Below are 21,138 nucleotides of genomic sequence, written 5' to 3' on the forward strand. Positions count from 1 at the left end.
TCTATCACATTCTTTTTGAAATGGGGGAACCTGGCCTTCAAGAGGCATATATAATTTTGGTTAATGAAGCATAGTAATATTCTGGGGTTTTCCTCTCTCTATTCCTTTCTCAACAATTCAAAATTTCAGTTTGCTTTTTTGATGTGTGTTGACTGACATTTTCATTGAACTGATACTTCTGTACAACTCTATTATATTCCCAAGATTTTATATCCAAGCAGGAAAAATTAGCTCAAAATCCAACATTTTACATGTAAAATTATAACTTCTCTTCCCTTCACCGATATTCATCTGCTACTTTAAGGCAACTTTGCAGTTAGCTCTTGATTTTACTGCTACGAATAACTTAGATTTATCGGCAAACTCTCTCAGCTCACTACTCCTTTTTTTATTTGTGAAGCTGCATGGCTCCGAGCACAGATTCTTGTGGCATTTCGCAGTAAAAACTAAGTCCTAATAATTTTTGTCATACAAAATTCCATAGATTATTTTGCAGTTTCTCTGCTCTACTTAATAGTTATATCCAGCGCTCTAGCTGGATTACTCAAGCCATTCATATACAAAATGTGAACAGCAATTTCTGTAATATAGAACTACTGTAAACATTCTTTTGGTAAGTTTCACTAGATAACGTATAAAAGGTAAAAGCTGGATAAATTGCATAGCTGACTTCACATTAATGACTCGAAGCATCTGCATAAATTACTGAGCATTTTTATCCACAGTTACAAACAAATCTGAAAGAAATGTATAAATCAAAGGAAAACAAAGAAAAATCTAAAATATTTACTCAGACCTGCTAAGATCCTTAAGTTAAAATAGTATTTTTAAATATGTTACATATTTACATGTGTTACATAGGTTTTTAAAAGACTTGTAATTTTGAAGCAGACACATAAAAATGAATTAATAAATAAATAAGAAAAATGAATGGAAAAATACAGATTGATCTAGGCAATAAACTAATCTTGGAGAAAAACATACAAATGAAGATTAAATAATGAACTAAGAAGCTGTACAATGGAGATTTATCTTGAAAATACCTAGAAAGCATACCATAAAGAGGTGGATTAACGATGAGAGGAAAGATATTTTCGAATAACAAGTAGAAGCAGATCTGAAGTGTAGAGTGAAACATAATGCATTCTAAATACGCCAAATGCATTTGGGTTTTGACATTTAGTTCAATCCATTTTTAAACAGAATGGTAAATTATATTTAGCTCAACTGAATGGAACAAAATATATTGTTCATAAAACAGAATAAAGGTAACGAATGATTATACGATAAACATTAAAGTAACAATAAATTCAAGCAAAATTATCTCAAATAATAGGAAAAAATGGTATTTTATTGTATGTGATCAGTTAAGCATGTAGAAGAAAGATGATAATGATAAGGCATTATTATGGAGAAAGTAGATTGCAAAAGTAATTGAAATATACTGCTAAAAAATGGGGTTTGCCAAATAAACGAGACTGTAAACCATTTAAAGCAGAAACTGTGCCTAGAAAGCTGCTAACAATTTTTGTTTTGAATAAGGTCCAAATGAACAATAACAACAATTTACTGCAATGAAATGTAAACACATCGGGCTAAATTTTTCTGCCACGTAAACTCTCATGTTTATTTTTAAAAGAGTACAGGTGATAAAGTATGTTCTCATCAAGAACATTTATTAATCATTTAACTGGCAAATAATTCAGTTACTAATAGGGAATTCTGTAATATATTTGTATTATTATTATTTTCTGCAAAGAAATGCAAAATTTCTTTAACATACCTGTAATCCTTTCTTCTTACGAACAGTGTTTTCTAAAGATGACTGGATATCAGTACCAAGGATTTCTGCAATATCTCCAAGTCCAGCATCATGACCATGTTTTGAGCCACCTTCTTTCTTTGTATGAATGCCAAAAATGTCTGAGATTATGTCAGTTTCTCCCTTTTCACCCTTCACAAACTGCACAAGTTCAGCTCTGATGCCGTGCTCATCGCTCTCAGCTTTTTCTGCTTCCATAACATCATCATGGATTCCAAACTGGGTTGGGTCAGGCATGTCCCCTAATATTTTAGTAACTTTAATGTTTTTGGCTCCTTCAACCAGGCCACCCCCAAATACAGTGCTCCAAAGAATCTGGAAGATTCCCCACACTATCGTAAAGAACAGTTGGAACATCCCTACAAATAGGAACCAGAAAAAGGAGAAAAACACTTTCACCATCTCTTTTACTGTCATCTTTCTAACTTTCCTGTATTGCTTCCTTAGGTTCTTCACAGTGACCATTTTAAAAAAGTTGGCAACATTCTTCTTCACTGCAGTACAGGCCATTGCAAAAGCTGAAGCAGATTCCAGAGACTTCTCCTCTTCATCATCTCCAATATCTACTACATAACAAGGCTCTGCTTCTTCCTCTTCCTCAGGCCTCTCAGATGAATCCGTTTCAGAGATCTGGGATGCTAACTGCATTTCAAAGATCGTGTCTTCACAGAAATTCACAAAGAGTTCCATTTTTTCTTGCTCTCCACCTTCATTTACAACATCAAATATGAACTGCCTTTTGGATTCCTTCACCTGTGGCTTCTCCCACTGCATTCTACTGGATTCACTGATTTCAAAGTAAACTCTTTCTATTTTCTTGGCTCCACCCATTATTTCAATACGGCCAAGGTATGGCTCAAAGTAATTAAGAACACTTTCCGCAGGTTCAAGTAAGCTCTGAAGGCGTGAATCATTAGGCATGTGCTCGGAAAGGTTTGTTAACAATACTGCTACATTAAATCCAATGTCTTTGGCTGGTTCATGGAATCTTTCCACAAAATCGACATAGTTAAACATATCATTTTCATCAGCTTCTGCACAGGACAGCAGGAATTCAATCTCTGACTGTATGTATTGTTTTTGTGCCTCCATTGATTTCTGGAATTCCTTCTTTGAAATGATGCCTTTACCATCTGGGTCATGCTCTTTGAAAGCATCTGAGTTTGTCAGATCTTTTAACTTGAGGAACATGTCAAAGAACTTCAAAATCATTTCTACGTTGCTAGATGATTCTACAAGCGTGTCTACCATTTGTTTTCCAATGGTTCCATTTACAACATTACCTAAACAGTGTGTTAAAGCAGGAAGTTATTTGGCATTGCTACATTTAAAATAAATAAATTTCACATTCATGCTGAGAACAGAACCAAAATGTTCTTAAGTCTTCGTAATTTTTTTTCAACATGCTTTTCTGTAGCAGCCCTCTTTTTCAGGACTGTGTATTCCAGAATAATTGTTAAATAAATATGAAATAGGATTTTTCCTGACGTTACACAAAGGCAATTAAAAACGAGATTAATGTAATTATCATACTTTACATTATGAAGCTGAGATAATCATATTTGACCATAAAGAAAACAGGTCTAACCTTCAAGCAGTGACAAAAGCATCACTACCATATCCTTCAGTAGATCTAGCAGTTCTTTAAGCAATTCAATCTGTGCAGAGTCCTGTTTAAAAAAAAAAAAAAAAAAAAAGAGTACAAAGCTGCTTTTCTGTGTATTTATCCAGAAAACTAAATACCTTTGGAAAAAAACAGTATGCAGGACTTAGCTAAATGTAGTTCACATGATTCAGCAATATTTCATTGTCATTTTATTATGGTTAATACCAGAAATCTTGCACAATATGAGGGTGACTTACTACAGCAGAGGTATTAATACCATAAAGATAAGCTTTAATAAAGCATTAAGGAGTACCAAAGTGCGGAAAAGGGACAGCAGAAACTCACAAAACTGGTTACTCCAGAGATCTGGCAGTGTTCATCTCAGAAAGAATACATCCTTTCTCACTTCACAGGGAATATTTAATGTCAAAATGCATTACCACTCAAACAGAACTAGAACTGTTCAGTTCAACTACAGAACATGGTAAGTCTAATGTGGATTTGTGACTAACAATAAGGACCTGTGCGGGTGCCAGAGCAGGGGCAGAGGCTGCCCAGAGAGGCTGTGGGGTCCCTTCCCTGGAGACATTCACCCCCCGCCTGGACGCGGCCCTGTGCCCCTGCTCTGGGGGTGCCTGCTCACGCAGGGGGTGGGACGGGGTGAGCTCCAGAGGGCCCTGCCAACCCCTGCCGTTCTGTGATTCTGTGACCTAAAAACTGTTAAGTATCCTCAAAATTCTGATATACTTCTGTAGGGTGGGAAGAAATCTCATGAGTAAGCCAGAGGGTAACAGAGACACGGAGTAAGGGTGAGGAACTGACCCTCTGCACTGTTGCATTCAGTGCTTAGTGCCTTGAGTCTATGGCTCCTTATGGCGTCAGCTGGGCTAGAGTTAATTTTCTTCCCTGCAGCTGGCACAGGGCTGTGCTTTGGACTCAGTATGAAAACAATGTTGAGATAACACACCGATGTTTTGTGTTGCTGGGCAGCGCTTGTGCTAGTCAAGGGCTTTTTCAGCTTCCCAGGCTCTGCCGGGGGCACAAGCAGCCGGGAGGGAGGGGGCACAGCCGAGAGAGCAGATCCAAACTGGCCACAGGGATGTTCCCTGTCATGTCACGCCATGCCCAGTGTGTTACTGGAGGGGCTGGCCGGGGGAGGGAGGCAGCGATCGCGGCTCGGGGACGGGCAGCGTCGGTCGGCGGGTGGTGAGCAGCTGTATCATTTGTGTTTCTGGTTTTTTTCCCTTTACGCAGAAGTTGCAAAAGAACACAGAAGCCTGAAACTGTGCGGAGGGGTGGGTCTTGACAATGCCCCACCCAGTGAAATGAACACTGCCTGTTGCTCTCCTGCTCAGTGCCTGTGATAAATTAATGGGACATGTTGACTGCCTGGCACATTCCCTCCCTTCTTGAATCTTTCCCAGCTTTTCCCTTGCCCGACTTAGTTGTAGCATGGGAACCATGCTTTTAGTGGTGCTTCTGCTCTGACAGATCATCAGGTTTTGGCAACAGGGAGGAAGGGACCAAACTGCCACCTTTGTTATTGGAAAGGTTTAACTGAGTTGGAAGCAGACAGTTCGATGTTCCAAAAGGTGAGTACACAGTGATGATTAACGCTAAAAGGAGTGCTATGAAGATGCTAGTCCTGAGATTCAGTCTGGGACCTCTGCATTACAACAGGCCCATGCACAATCAATGGGTATCAGCACACGAACTGCTTTATAGCTTTCAGCACTCACTTGCCTGTAATTTATAAACATATGCAAAAAAGGATTACTTGACTACCGAAAATACCTGTGAAAGCTTCATCTGCATATTGGCAAAGACGTGAAGAAAGCCAACAACTGCATCCCACAGCCTACTGTGAGCCAGACTCTGTTGATTACCTATGCAGGGGCCCTAAAAAAATTAAGAAAAACACTTTTTTATTTATAGCAAATAAAACAAACGCACCCAAACCAACTTGCTTTCCGAAGATTTCTCAGCAAAAAATTAAAAAACAGAAACTTCAGGCTTCCGTGAATGCGAAAGCTTCCCAAGTTCCCTTTGGTATCTAGTGCGTAAATACTGCATCTTATCATGTTAAATATGCAGCCATTCACGTATTTTAGTATTAACTTTATCCTGGGCCAGTGATTTCTCAAAATTGAGAAAAATAAAGCCAAAGGATTTACAAATTTATGACAGGACATGATCAGGCCATGTAATCATAGAACTTCACTGTTAGCACCTTGAGCGAAACATTTTGTTTACCTGGATATATTCTGTAAGGGAATTGAATATTTGTTTGGTGACAGCCAAAGCTTTAGAGAAGTTACGTTGTCCTGAGTCATCAATGACATCCTTTCCTGAATAGTACCAATAGAAGTCACTGATTGATTCCTACAAAAAAACAACGTTATATTTTTAAATTTTAGATTCTGTATGCAGTAGTTACTGCCTGCATTTGTATCAGCAAAAGTTGGATCAGAAGCACATGAAATTTAGTATTTCTGTGTCAGTCTATTTCTCATGACAATAACTTTTTGCATTGTTATCTAACTATGCTTCTTGCAGAGGTGAACAATGAAATAAATTAACAAACATCTGGTTTCACACAGAATTCTGAAAGGTCATCTATTTTAAAAGGAAAGAAGAGATGAAATAAATGAAACCAGAACTCTTTATTTTAGATCCCTGAAGAGAGGGTTTTCCAGTGGATTCCAGTAAAATATGAATTTGTAAAGATGAAGGCAAGGCAAGTATGTTTTACTCCATTTTCCTCTTTTTTTTTCCTCACCTGAAGACGCAAGAGATAGTCAACTGTACTAATAATAATATTCACTGTTGTGGTGTTGCCCATTTGAGTACGTAGGTAATTTTGAAAATCTGAAATTAAAAGGGATTTGTGCTTGGTTAGTCTATAAAGGAATAAAAAAATTACAAGGTTATTTTCATGATTTCATGGAGACACGAAGAACATATTCTATTCAAGTACCTTGTTGGGTACAAAAGCTTATGTGGTGGAAATTGAACTACAGCAGATCATAATGTAAATACAACTGAAAATTGTTATCCACATGACTTGCAACTGGCTTTACTATTAATGAGTGGCATAAAAACTGAAATTACATTAAGACTTAAAAATTCAAATTGAACTCTGCAATTCATATTGTTGGTATGCCAGTTTCCCCTCAGAAAACTAAATGAATCAGAGAAAAAAAAAACATTAGAGTCAGTTCTATTCAACTCTGTTTAAGAACAGATTCATCACACGTTTTCTCCAAAATTAGTTCAGTTCCCTTACCATTGTTATGCCCTTCACAGAGCAGTTGTAAAAATCTGAATAGGTCTCGAGTAAATTCATCATGCTGCAACACTTTTTCACCTTTAAAATATATAAATACAATGATTATGTGACAACTGTTATGATTAAATATGCAGAACACATAATCTTACAGCAACCTTTAAAACTGGAATTCTAATAAAAACAGTATTATAAAAGCATTAAAGCAATTTAAAAGAAACAGACTGGTAATAATGAAAAGAAAAACTGACAGAAAAAGCAAAGCCAAAATATTTAGCACTCCAATGCATCCATGGTTAAAAAATAGAAAAAACAAAGCAACAGGATAGATATCTAATAAGTAAATGGTTAGTCAGAACTAAAATCATGCCTTAAATATGAATGACACTTTTTAAATAAGCATCAAAATATTTATCCAAGCTGAACACACAACCTGCCACAGACCATAAAGCTAAACCTAAAGATATTTGGGAAGATGCAATGAAAGATTTCTCTCTTTATTTGCAACACATTTTTGCAACAATAGCATCAAAAACTGTAAACCCAAACATACCACGCTCACGAACGATGACTGTGGATCAAAGAAAAATAACAAGAACACAGGATAAGAATACTGGAAGTTACAGTGCTTTTCTTAAAAATTATTGCTAAAGATTTTGTAAAGATAAAGTATATTCAGAACTCAAAGCCTAGAATTACTTATAGTAAGTTTATCAACAGAAACCTCAAGCCACAGTGAATAACAGTTCTAGTTAAAGAAGAAAGCACAAATGATGTTTTACGCACTACTGGAATCAATGTCATTCTACTTACGCGTTCCTTCTTCAGTCACCATTCCCAGGCCTTCTGCTTTATTTTGTCTCTCAAACGCATTCAAGTCAAGAACACTTATATTGAAAAAAAAAAGAAAAGAAAAAACCAACCAGGAAATAGTACTGTAGTACACAACGGAAAATATTTTCTTCTAGGAAATCTCTGGAGGCCTTCAACAACTAGTCTTGACCCACTGTGACATGCATTGCCTCGTATTTAGTGTGAATATTAAACAAAAGAGCTTGGGATGAAAATACGGGTCCAGTGTCCATTTCTCAAAAGAAATGAGTCTCAGGTCAGGTCTCACCATTTACCTAACTTTACTTCCAGTAATGTCGTTCATGGTTTCATGTATAAATGAAAAGTAGAAAAGGAACCTGAAATGTTGCTCTTTTATATTGACTTAAACCTGCCTGCCAAAAGGACATTACTGCAGTTATTTCTCAGTCATGCTGTTTTCCACTGTTATCACTGTTATTTCTATTATATTGTTATTGTATATATTATGTTTATGTTATTCAGAAGACATATGGAATATCTGATTCCATATTCAGAAGTTGGATATGGAATCAGAGATTCCATGTCTTCCAAGGTCAAAATACATTGATACCTGAATTTTCTTTTGCTAACTTGGCATAGCCGGGCACGTGGAGTAGCAGATGATGGTTCTTCTCACCAGCCAGTCAGAATACTTTAATTCAAACAGTCCAAATATAATTCTAAATTTTTCCGATTTTTTTTTCAGTTCAACAGCAATGCAGTCACATATTCTACTCACTAGCAACATCATTAATCCCAAAAGAATTTTTTAAAGCATCATTTTCATCCTCTTGTCAGTAGTGAAGTCATTTTATCAAAACCTTTTTTTAGTGAAGTCCTGAACAATACACATATACAGTTGGTGATATCATCACTGCAGGCCCTGTTTGAGCTAGTCCTTGCTAAACTGTTCTACAGAAATGGAAAAGTTACAACATAAATGTCGTTTAATTAGGCTGCAACTACTCCGATAATTTCTGCAGTGCAGGTCACCATTCCTTCCACATTTTTTCCTTGCTTCATACACCCTCTGTTGCTTTAAAAGGCCAAGAAAAGGAGGTTGTCTACTGTAAGAGTAATCAGAAACACCAACTCGTCAGAGATGTGCAGAAACTGAAAGCTCAGTGAAGCTCCAGTGGCCTGTCTCTCCTTCAGTGATGGCTTTTCTCCATCCTTAGAACCAGCCAGAAGAAAACTTGAGGGATCTGGGACCAGTAAAAAAGTCATTACATTTTACCTTTCTGCCTCTCCAAACTAAGCGTTCAAAGGCATACACAGTCTTTGCTTTGTTTTCTCCTTTGGAAGAAAACTCTAAAAGATTAACATACTATTCCTCTGAGTCACAAAAAATTTCCCACAAGAGTTCTATAATCTGTGACTCCTGTAATTTAAATCTAACAGATCCACCTGCACTGAGCAAAAAGCTACTAACCTGAATAAAACTGAAACTCTAATAACACGATTTATGCTTTTACCTGCAGGACTGCATCAAGCCAGAGAGACTCTGAAAAAATCCAGCATCCTTTTTCTCCTTCAGGTAGTCTAGCATTTTCTAGAGGGTATACATTTTGGGGGGAGAAAGAAAATTATATTAAAGTTACATTAATTAACAACTTCCTGAATTATCAATTGAAATGCAAATCACTGGCAAGCAATAATATAATTTTTATTGTACCAAAAATACCCTGATATTTCCTCACTGTTTAGCTTAAAATTAAACGCAATAAAATAGAAACATGACAGAACACTCAAATTCTCAAAATTACTTGCTTCCTTTACACAAACAAGACTCAGTAGTTAGAAAAACATTACCTGTTGAACTATGGTATTCCCACCGTTTAGAATAGCAATACCAAGTTTTAGTGTTTCAACAACCATGGGCCCTGTATGACCTGTCAGAACAAGGGTAGAGTCATTAAAACTTGCAATTATGAACTATTTAATCAGAAAAGGAGCCTAGAAATTTTGCCTGGTATAGTTGTAATTGACGTTTATTTTGTCTCATTGTATACCATACACAAATTGTGGATGATATACATATCCTAGTTATAATGACATAATACACTATATACATGTATAACATTTATAACCTATGATATGTATATCACGTATACTTTTAATAATTCACAGAACATTACCTTTGCTTGCACTGATCATCTGAAGGACCATCTCAGCAGCTCCACGATCGTGTAAGCGAGCTTGCTGATAGAGTGTTCTCTGTTTTTCCATTTCTTTCTCCTGGGTTTGGGAACAGAAAGGAGAACAGACTGCAGACTAGAACTGATTTAGGAAAAAATGGGAAGATGAGAAAGCTGAAGTTGTTGAAGGCCATCTGCCTCTGTAATCCATGGGTTGTTTGATTCCAAAACTTCAGAACACACCATCTTTCTTTTATATTAATAATATAGTAAACCAGCCCAACATGCACTGTGTTATTCTTGCATTTGTTCTAGTGGGAATATATAAAATACTAGTGGACAAATTAAAATACATTAGGCAATGAGAAAGAAATGTTATTTAAAGTCTCACCTCAAATGTCTTTTCTTTTTCTTCTTCTTCTTCTTCTTCTTCTTCCTGACAGCTCTTTATATGTCAGAAACAGAAATCACAAGATTTTCCTTATTATGAAATGTAACACCTACTTTTACTATAGTATTTCTACAAAAATGACCAAAGACATTTATTCAAGCAATAATTAAAGGCATCAAGAAGATTTAAAATCCCTGTAATCATAAATGTTTGTGCTCATCCACACTTAAGTAGCTGATATTCCCTAACATATGAGTACTTCAGGGTATTCATCCAACTACGCATATACCCTGTAACTGCAGGCTATGTGTCTTGTGTCATATCTTTAGTTATATCCATAATATTTCTCTTCACAGTCAAAGTCTCCTTCACGCGTCAGCTGTAATCAGTATCTTGCAAAAATTGATTGTCAACTTATTTTTGACAGACTTCAAATTTTAACTCCAAAATAGTTACCCAAAGAATAAAGATAACTAACAGGTTAAGACTGCTCATGAGTTAATCCTGCACAAAATGAATTGCCAAGTGATATCAACAGGATTGCACCTACTGGAATTTTATAATATTATTTTAATGTAGGAAATTTCTCATTATATATTTAACTCTGAACATCATTGGCTTCCTTAAAAACATAGAAATTACTAGTCTCAAGAAGTCCACATAAGAAACAGAGGGAAAAGGTCTAGAAAAAAATCTAAAATTAATGGGAGGTACGTTAAGTGGAGTGAGGAGTGGAGCTTGAAATGATGTATTTACCTTTGCCATCATGGCAGAATAAGCAATATATAAAGGATCATCTTCTAGTTTGCTGTAAAGAGTAAAAAATATTTAAAATTATTTTATGATGCAGTAATAAAAAGATGTCATGCTCCTACTAATATTTAAATACCTTTTTTATTAAAGTGTATTTTATTAAAGTAGATACATGTCTACTTGAAACGCTATTACACTTGAAAATCGTTTTATAAATGTATTTCTTATCTCAAACCAAGTCTCTGTAGCTTTTTAATTGAACAGCTTAGAGGTATATTTGGACATCCAACTTATGTTGGATAAGTAAGGATCACTAGCTGCTACAAGTGCAGAAAAGTATTATGGAGATATGCGTTAGAATAATTGTGGCTGTCAGACGGCAAGATTATGTTAGTCATGCAGAAAAAGTACATGAAGCACTGGAGTACTCTGCTAATACAAAATACATACTGTAATCAACAGTTTCAATTCAAAACAGACACTGGCACTGAAAGCGATGCTAATCGCCAATGAAACCTTTTCTGACATACTGAGTAAAATGTAATGAATACCAACAACAAGAGCACACATCAATTACCAGCAGAGACCCGCGGAGGGAACTCTGAATGAACCAGCAGTTCCTGCAGACTTCATGTTGTTATGAGAATTCATGCTCAGTTATTTCTGTATTAGGTATTTACCAAGCTTTTGAAATGCCAAAAATAGTCGATATTTGTCTCAATATAAAGGTTATACCGAGTTTAAATACATGAGAACTCTAATGAAACCGAGAGGCAAAAATGTATTCACCATGCGCAATACTGAACAGCAGCTGTGTTAAATCACTTCTGTAATATTATTAGAAATTCAATTACTGCATGCTTTTACTCCATGTGCTTTTCAACAAAGCTCTTTTTACCTTCTCTCTGTGAGAGCACTGCGACTAAAATAGAGGATAATCTGATGAAGTGGATCAGGCTGTTTTTTCTCGGTCTCTTCCTCTTCTTCTTCATCTTTTTTTGGAGGTGTCTGTCTCAAGATTTATATAAGAATATACAAATTAAGCTTCATGAGTAAAAAAAAAATAAGTAATTAAGCTTAGAAAAGGATTTCAGTAGTTTTATTCTGTCCAATTTGTATTAACTTCCAGTACTGATCTTAGTCAGCAGCTTACAGCATGACCTGCAACATTATGTGCCTGTATGACTTGGAAGGAGTTAGAGTATCTGCTTGTTATTCATATTTGATAGTAACATTAGGAGCTTCTCATTTGCAAGCTATTGAGAATGAGACAGCAAAAATCTTAGGGAAGCCTTATTCAGCAGAAATTATGTGTTTCCAGTGGACCAGAACAGAAAGAAAGTCCCAGTTCAATTATCTATCTGGAGAATTATCGGTAAATAGAACTCTCTCTCATAATATCATCAGATACATCCTATTCAGACTACCATTTCCTACAGTACTTCCATATATCACGTTAGGTAACCTTGATTCAACAAATGTAAGGATTGCTCTTATTGTCAACTTCAAACATTTTTTGGCAGTTTGAAATGCATCATAATGAGTGTTGGCAGAAGAGCAGCATATCACCTTCACTTGCTTGTGTTACCGCCCCTTTGTAGGGTTTGCAATTATTGTAGAGTTGTTGTAATTATCGTAATAATTGCAATTACAGAAGTTCAATTTACTTCTCCAGTAAATCTGAAAGAATTGTAATCACGGTTTTGATTAATGGCCTCATTCCTTTCGTTAGACAGAAGGAACAAAGTCAAAGACTGTGACCATATAATTGTCCAGAGTATGAGAAGAATCTATCAGCAGCAATTCTGAAAAATCATACAACCTTCTATACCAACGGGTCTCTAAAAAGCACAACATAACTGTTTTTTCTAACACTGAAGCATCTCCTGATACATATTCATGTGGTCCATGAAGCTATGTATTAATTTTCATGGTGTTTAGACACTATGGAGATTGGTACCTTGGAAGTATTTGAGACTAACTACAGAGAGGGAAGAGAAAAAGCAGTAGGTTGTGAATCAATATTCAGTAACAAAATGCCGATGTTTACCAATCACTTCTATCAAGCACACATGTAAACTCAATTTTTGCTGAATACGGCTGCATATATTTATTTCTCCTTATGATGTATCAACAAGTAAACAGCAAAATTAATTTGTATAAAAGCGGAAAATGTTAAAATTAAATATTATGCATCAACAAAAATTTTAAAAAGGGGGAAGGATCAATTGTGTCAAGCTTTAAAATCCAGTAAATAAAATATAGGAACATAGGAATTACCATAATGACAAAAATAGTCTGACAGTTCATCTAATCCATTTCTCTTCCCAGGAATGAGTATCACATAGTTCATCTGAAGGCATAAGCAACCTTAATGCACTTCGGTGTGCATCACAGGACGAATGCCTTTTTGACCACAGCAGAAAATGACCTTATGCCTCAAAGCATAAGGGTTAATGTTTTATAAGTTTATGCTTATGCATACAGTACACGAAAATTAAATATAGGTTATAATAGATACGTAAAATGTACACTAAAGTGGGCACTGAAAAATATGCCCGATTATGTCAGTACTTACAGCCAAATCCTGAACTAGTTTCTCCTCAAATGAATATTCCTCTGTTTCTATCCAATAGTTCTGATAGCCATGGAGGAAGAGGTTAATAGAACGGTGCCTGGGGGGGTTGTGAAAGTGAGATCAAGAGGGGTAACGGAACATAGTATAACAGCTCAGGTGGTTAATGATTAGTAAAGATACGTATTTGTACAATTTCTGATCCTCTGATTGGTCAGTGAAGCAAAATGCAAAACATAACTAACACTCAGTGGCAAATCTGCATGTACTTTTGAACGTTCCTACTATTTTTTTTTTTATATACACATATGGATACATCTTTGTTTTGAAGGCTTTGGGAGTGCTAAGATGCATTATACATGAAACTGCAGGAGTGGAACCTTAATGCAAGCATGGGAAAAAATACACACTTGAACAGACTGAGAATGAGTGGGTGGGATTTACACCTACAAGATGTAAATCTAGCTTGCCAAATTTAGGACATAGACAGCAGAAGTTGGCCATCAGCACCAAAATAACTATCAAGTGCTCTTCTGTTATCTGCAGACAATCATTCAATCATTGCCTCCTTCCGCACAGAGAAGCCTAACCTCAGCTTTGCTTCTTTTAGTTCCAAATCAGGGCGGTATTGATGTGGCCTCAAAGAAGCTGGATTAGAAATACATAAAACCTGCTCTAGAAAATGACCAATTTTAGAAAATTCTTAGGCATATGAACTATGACTGTACAGTATTCATTAATTTAACTTTCCACAGAAAATACAGCTCATGGCAATAAGACTACACATAATAATGGCCAAACCATTCCATCTTTACATTACATTTGGGGGAAGGTTTTGTTTTCAGGTGCAGTACACAAGGTTAGAAAGGTTGTTCCACACAGCCTTTTCATTTAATTTTATCCTGCACTACTAACAAAAGATATATAAATTGGCTATGTATACGTCTTGTTTAAATACACTGTGCTTATGAATTATTATTTTATAATGGAATAGATATTGGGCCAACCATCTAGGTTCTCCTGCTGACACTGGTGCCATTTTATTATCAAATTTTGAAAACTGACCAATCAGAATCCCCGCTGAAAATTGTACAAATTCATGTTTTATGATAACATCAAATCATGGCTGGGAAGGAATAAGTGTGCGCATAAGGAAGAGGCTCTCCACAAGTTACATTACCGTTAACTTGAGTATAAGCCTGTCATACTGAGTTTTTTCATGTACTTTTTCCAGCCAAACACGTTGAAAGGTGCTCAGGAAGAAATTGCTAATTTTGTGTCTGAAGAAAAGCATATAGGTTTCCATTGAAGAAAGGCACAAGTTAAATTCAATAAAATAGTCAGAGAGAATGTATTTGTAAACTGCGTATGAAAAATTGCCATGTGCAACTTCGCTGTATTTATGTGCATATACAGATGACAGACAATAAGACAATTTTTTTTACAAATTCGTTTCCCTAAAACATCACACACAGATACACACATCTCAGAGAAAACATTTATCACATAAAACACTTTTTGATGTACGTTCATTAAACAAAGAACATGAAGAATCAGTATCTCCTAACTCAACTGATTTTTTTTATCCTTGAAAAATAAAAATATTTTAAAATACAACTGTTTCCTCTGTATCTCCAGGCACTTCTCAGAAAAGGGAGTCCCTGGAACATTTACAGTGGAAGCTAAATTAATTTTTCTATGATTTAACAAGCACCAGCACATCAATAGACATTTCAATTCATGAAATATCTTACTGGAATTCCTAAAAACGAATACATATAAGAATGTATTTTGAAGAAAATTAGATTAAAATATGAGATTAATTTTAAGTTATATTGAAAGCCACCTAAATCTCCAGAAAATTTTCAACAGAAAGAGCTCATTATTCACTGAAGATATTAATCTTTTCTAGGACAAATGAAAGGGTACCACCATAATGTTTGTTTACTGCCCTTTAAATTAATTGATTCTAGCATCAAATTTAGGACTCAATATAAATTAAATAAATCATATAATTTAGAACTCACACTCCCAATATAAACTAAAAGGAGGAAATGTACAAGATAAGGAAAGCTGCATTTGAAACTCTGATTCAAAGGGGTTTACATGGCTCCTAGAATTAATCATACCCCACTTTAAATAATCTCCTTATGGTTCAGAGACGTCTTAACAACACAGTAAATTTAAATGATGGAGATAGTTATAGAAGCATAGTAGTGTGATATCCTTATTTTCTTATGATTTATCTAGAAAAAAAAAGGTCTATGAAGTAGTGAATTTTAAAACTTTGTTCTGCACCTATCGATTGAGCAATATACCTAAAAGTCCCTGCTTACTGCAGGGGGGCTGGACTAGATGACCTTTAAAGGTCCCTGCCAAGCCAAACCGTTCTATGGTTTTATGATCCTAAGTCCAAAGTGGTTTTTCACTCTTGCCTGTTTTGAAGTGCAGACACCACAATTAATTGGCTAAAATAGTTCACTTCTAGCATCTACAAGAAGAAATAACTGGACAGATTTGCCTCAGATTCATAATTAAATTAGGAGTAAATTCCACCACAAAATCTACCATAAAGTTTGAGAAGAACCAACTTCAATCTTTTCAACACAGAAAAATTTCTAATGAAAATTACAGATAATATAAATGTTCAATGAGTATTACACCGTATTTTCTTGAAAATGAAAATATAGATTCATAACCCATTTTGCCCCTCAGCACGTGTTCCATCAACCTCAAAAATAATAAATATAAGGTTTTTTAAAAGGTTGAAATACGATGAACTATTTTTATCATTTGGGTGCTCATAGATATTCCAAATACTTTAAGAATTTATAAATCCAGAATATGGTTGTAAAAAAAAAAGGTCACAAAATGTATACAATTCTTGAAGATGAAATGGTTGAATGGTTGATACCAGCCACTTTGTTCTTATCTTGTACTTAAACCTTTTTATTTCTCTGGTTCTTCAAAGATTGCCTGGTGTTAGTGTGATAACTTAGAGAAGCTATTGTACTCTAGAATTACTGCTTTTTGTAATGGAAGGTTGTGTGCTTTTTACAGTATAACTGGCTTTTCATTTGTCTTGTGTAAACCCAATCTTTTTCCAATATGTTAGTGGCACAGCTACAGACCTTTAGCCAACATTGAGCATGTAGATTGGCTTTAATAAAGGCATTTAAAAATGCCATGCAACTCTTCTGTTAAATACTTTACGAACAATCTTTGAACAAAAATATTAAAGATGAAAGGTGACAAAGTGCAGGAGAAAGTGAGAAGCAAACTTAATTAAGGATATGCTTAGGATATATCTGGATAAAAAGCAGCTCTGTTGAGAAGGAACAGGGTAAAGGAAATGACCCCAATGCCACATGGTCTTAATATTCTGTTTAAAGCAGTAGATGGATCCAGGCACAGGATGCACTTTATCTTGGACTTTGTGGTACCTACATTCAACTGGAGTAAGGAGCAGAGCAACACACAAGTCCAAAATATCGTTCCGCACTGCTCTGCCCCGGCAGCCGCTTGGATGCATACAACATTCTGATGTAGTAGCTAAAGATTGCCTCAGATAAGCTAAAGAGCACGAAGTGTTCATGCAATAGGAGAGGAATAGCCATACAAAGTTTAAAAAGAAGAGAAAAGAATACAAAAAACAGGAAAATAAAAAGAGCAATCAATCAGAGGCAAAAAAGGGACAGAAACAGCAACATCTTAATGATTTTCACAGATAACTTGAGGAACTATACGGACTAACAGCTGACAAAAATAAAGCATTTTGGTTTTGAAGAAGTGTAATTCCTATGGTCTTTTCCCCCTCTGGGCATTTCTCATGAGACAGGTATTTGGCTACTGTGAGGAATTAGCTGATAACTAACCAACTCTTTTGTCTCTTAAACAGAATTACATAGGCCTAACAGTCAATAAAGTTGTAGGTAGACACACAAGCAATACTTGCACTCAGAATTGTGAACAAAAGTTACCAAAAAACCCCCTTTAAGCCATTTACCTTGGCAGGTTGTATAATGGTGCCATTCTGAAACACGCGACGACAGCCCTTTTGCGTTGTTTTGACAGGAGTTTGTGCCAAACAGCTTTCTTTGATCTCAGTGGTTGTTCAACCTATGGGAAAATATCTTCTAGTATATACCATGAAAACTCTTCAACTTTTATCCAAGGTTTCCTTTTTAGCTAGTGGTTAATGTAGTTAGCAAATTTGTAACAACAAATGTTGCAGACACTCCCCATCACATGAAAAAAAATGTTCTTTGGGGACTTTTTTTTGTTGTTTTGTTTTTAAATTAATAAGAAAAAATACTGGGGGCCTTATATATAGTACCTCTCAGTTTATACAGAAAAGCTCAAGATGCCAAGTATCTCATGTGTGGGACTCTCTGCTGAAATTCCAAAATAGTAATTTTGTCTGTTTCTAGCTGCACATTCAGTTGTTCATGTGAACAAATTTCTGTGCTGTATCACTTGTGAATGAAATGGATTAATTTTATGAGGGAAGAGTACAAATGCCTTTTTGTATTTAAATTGTATCATTTGAATGAACAGGCAACCGTTTAAGAACTTGCTACAGCATCCTCAGGTGCAGAAATAGGAGACGAGCTAAACCCAGTATATTAAAAATAAGGGCACATGCAAATGTCTCTTCCTAAAATGACAGAGTTTTCACCTATTAATGGTAATCATTTGTATACTATACTTATTGCAATTGTTCACAAAGTTTTGCAGAGGCAACTGCACCCCTGAAGCTAAACTGAGGCACTTCAACAGATTACATTAAAAACTCTGCATATATACACACCTGTATGTGCCTGTGTGTACACATGCAGACACACAAAAATAATTTTTATCTGGAAACTTCAATAATGACACTCAACTGAAGTTGAAATAATCTCTACAATGAAAAAAACCTCATACTCTTTTAAAACAAACACAGTATAGACATTTAACTTTTTACCTGTTCCAGATGATAGAGCGCTGCCGATATCCTCTGCACACGTTCCACATTTCTCTCAGGGTCAGTAGGTTCATCACTCTTCAAAATGTCTTTATACAGATTTAACTGCCATTTCACAGCTGGATCATCAGACTGAAACCCAACATATTTTGTATGTAAGCTGCTAAATGAATTTGACTACCACCACTATTATTCTTACAGTATAATAACGTTATAGATACTTCATCTGTCCACTTTTAGTCAAAATTAACATCTGCTAGCTGCTCAGAACAATGGCATTAGATTCTGTATACTGCTGGGTAACGGAACTGAATTCTTAGGCAAGGTTCTGGATTTTTATTTCATGAAACCAAATAAAGCACCCTGGGACATCCGGATTCCATTTAACTGCATTAAAAATACGGAAGCACATTTAGTACTGGGATTGAGTTTAACTCCTTACAGGACTTCTGTACTGACAGTGGAAGGCTGGTTTATGGAGCCTATGGAATACAGCTGGAATTTCAGTAGGTGAAGAGTTACATGGTTTGGGTTTTTTTGCAAGACAGAAATAGAGGAAACACACTAGAATTACTTAGTGTGTCCAAATTAAATTTATGTAAGCACAAATTCATAGCAACCAGACAGTCATCTCCCATGACAGACAAACGAGTTAGTCCTGTTTTGTTCAAAGACTGTAGGCAATGATCTAAATTACTTATTTTTACAGAATTATGAGGACTCCATTTCGGTATCACCTTTGACAGTGTATTCAGCATATAAATAGCAGAAACATAAATGTGCTGGTACATCTCAAGGGTTAAGATGACACAAGCTTTTCTTATTTTATCACAGTCACTTTAAAATGCATATATTCTTAGAAATACTATATAATCATTAGAGCAAGTTAAGTTCAAGTAGAGTAGCTGAAATACTATAGTTTTAATTTTATTTTCTTCTTGGATTGAGTTGATTCTTAGTAATTACAGCCTTAGAACTAGAAATAACTAAATTCTTTACACTTGTCCCATTCTATTGGACTTCCTGAAACTTGAAAATACCAGCCAAAGCTATAAATACAGTAATTATTGTCATGAAAAAATTATGAAGAAAAAAGTTAAAATGTCAATTTTTCTAATAGCTTTTCACATTCTTTTTTTGTTTTTTATGTATCATGATAAACAAAGCAATTCTGATTTCTGTGTTTTAAAAGTGCACATCAGCATTTTTAGGACAGACTTTTTTTTTTTTGTTACCTTTTCCTGCAAATGTAAGTTGTTACGTAAATGTTCTTTGACTTCATCATCAGTGTCCCTCTGTAAAAATGTAGAAGTATTTTTCAATTCAGGTTATGATTCATCTCATAAAAACATGTATAACATAGAACAGCTATTATTTTAATATTGAAACTTAACCTCTCTTGTTTTCAAAGTATATAAGGCATGGGACGAAGACTTCAATTTTGACCACAAAACAAGGATTAAACTTTGAAAAGAATTAAAGTTAATTGATATTTCAGTATTTGTTCCAAATGAATATGCATATGTAAAAATTTACATTGTATATAAACGGAAAATGACATGAAAATGATGGCAGCTGTCGTCACTTTTTCTTGTGAAGGCACAATTAGGAGCCTTAAATGCTTACAGTACATTGATTAATTATATTCACTGCTTAGATAGCTATACCTCAGAGGTCAGTTTATAAAATCCTCCTCATTTTGCGTTACAAAACTCTTACAAAGTATACACTTACATGGCTGTATCTAGTCTTAGCCAAAGAAATGAGCTCTTGGTCTCCAGGAGTGCACATATTCAAACCAATAGGAAGCATCTTTTTAAGTGCAGCTACAATCAAGGATGTTTGTATGGAGTACAAATCCCCTCTACGTTTGGATTTCTTTCTCTCTTGATCTTGTCCTCCAGACTATAATTAAAAAAAAATAGAAAAGTAAATGACCGTAATTCTCTGTTCTCACACTTGTCCATCACACTGTTCCCCTAACAGTCCAAGGGAACTATGCTCCTGACGTAGTACGATTGATTTAAAATGCTACATTCGGGGAAGGGTGTACAGTCTTGAACGGGAAATGTAAAGGAATACTTATGGTGTGTGTCAGTGCAGAAATTGCAATAACAGTAATATTTAATAGCAGTGACATACTTTTGTGTGCATTCATACATATGGATCTAACTATATTTTCTGGATCTTACCTCTCAAACCAGAAACAACCCTGAAATTAAAAGTCTCTGGGGACACCATTAGTTCTCAATGTTACAGAGATAAATTCAAGATGTTTACATTTTTTTTTAGAAACTCACATAAAGATAGCTATCCAGGATCTGAATGAAAGAATATTGTCTGATTTGTCTCAGCTGAAAATTACCAGTATCTAAAAGGCTTTGATTCAATGCAATTAAATGCCAATGGATTAGTGCCTTTGGGGAAAGCACTGCCCTTTGGCTTTGGCTAATATAAGTAACTCTGGGATGAAAAATTGTGTCTTTTGCATCTTTGGAGATCATGAGTAATAGGAAAAGGAAAACAAAAGAGACAGAGAAGTAAACAGCACAACAGAATAACACCTGCCCTATCTTCTTGTAAGAGACACTGTACAACAATATTTCACACACAACTTTTCATTTATGAGACAGCGAACCAAAATCTTTAGAACAGACCCATATATTTAATGAACATATGGTAAACAACAACAACAACAACATAAAAATAGCCCAGTTCTGAATTCTGTACCTAGATGAAACTCCTACTA

The 21,138-nt window shown here is 35.4% G+C and overlaps 1 protein-coding gene across 1 annotated transcript in view; it reads right to left on the reverse strand.

The window, feature by feature from the left end:
- RYR3 (ryanodine receptor 3) overlaps window positions 1-21,138 on the reverse strand; it is a 204,527-nt gene that overhangs the window by 23,515 nt on the left and 159,874 nt on the right. Inside the window, 19 exon segments of the mRNA XM_064460023.1 lie at window positions 1,784-3,105; window positions 3,411-3,492; window positions 5,223-5,327; window positions 5,682-5,810; window positions 6,208-6,296; window positions 6,715-6,795; window positions 7,268-7,285; window positions 7,528-7,601; window positions 9,042-9,118; window positions 9,379-9,458; window positions 9,705-9,804; window positions 10,096-10,149; window positions 10,852-10,903; window positions 11,747-11,856; window positions 14,604-14,703; window positions 17,430-17,542; window positions 18,390-18,521; window positions 19,625-19,684; window positions 20,124-20,294. Coding sequence (XP_064316093.1) covers window positions 1,784-3,105; window positions 3,411-3,492; window positions 5,223-5,327; window positions 5,682-5,810; window positions 6,208-6,296; window positions 6,715-6,795; window positions 7,268-7,285; window positions 7,528-7,601; window positions 9,042-9,118; window positions 9,379-9,458; window positions 9,705-9,804; window positions 10,096-10,149; window positions 10,852-10,903; window positions 11,747-11,856; window positions 14,604-14,703; window positions 17,430-17,542; window positions 18,390-18,521; window positions 19,625-19,684; window positions 20,124-20,294 — 2,949 coding nt within the window.

The sequence above is a fragment of the Phalacrocorax carbo genome, chromosome 9 (assembly GCF_963921805.1).
Source record: "Phalacrocorax carbo chromosome 9, bPhaCar2.1, whole genome shotgun sequence".
Taxonomy (NCBI): Eukaryota; Metazoa; Chordata; class Aves; order Suliformes; family Phalacrocoracidae; genus Phalacrocorax; species Phalacrocorax carbo.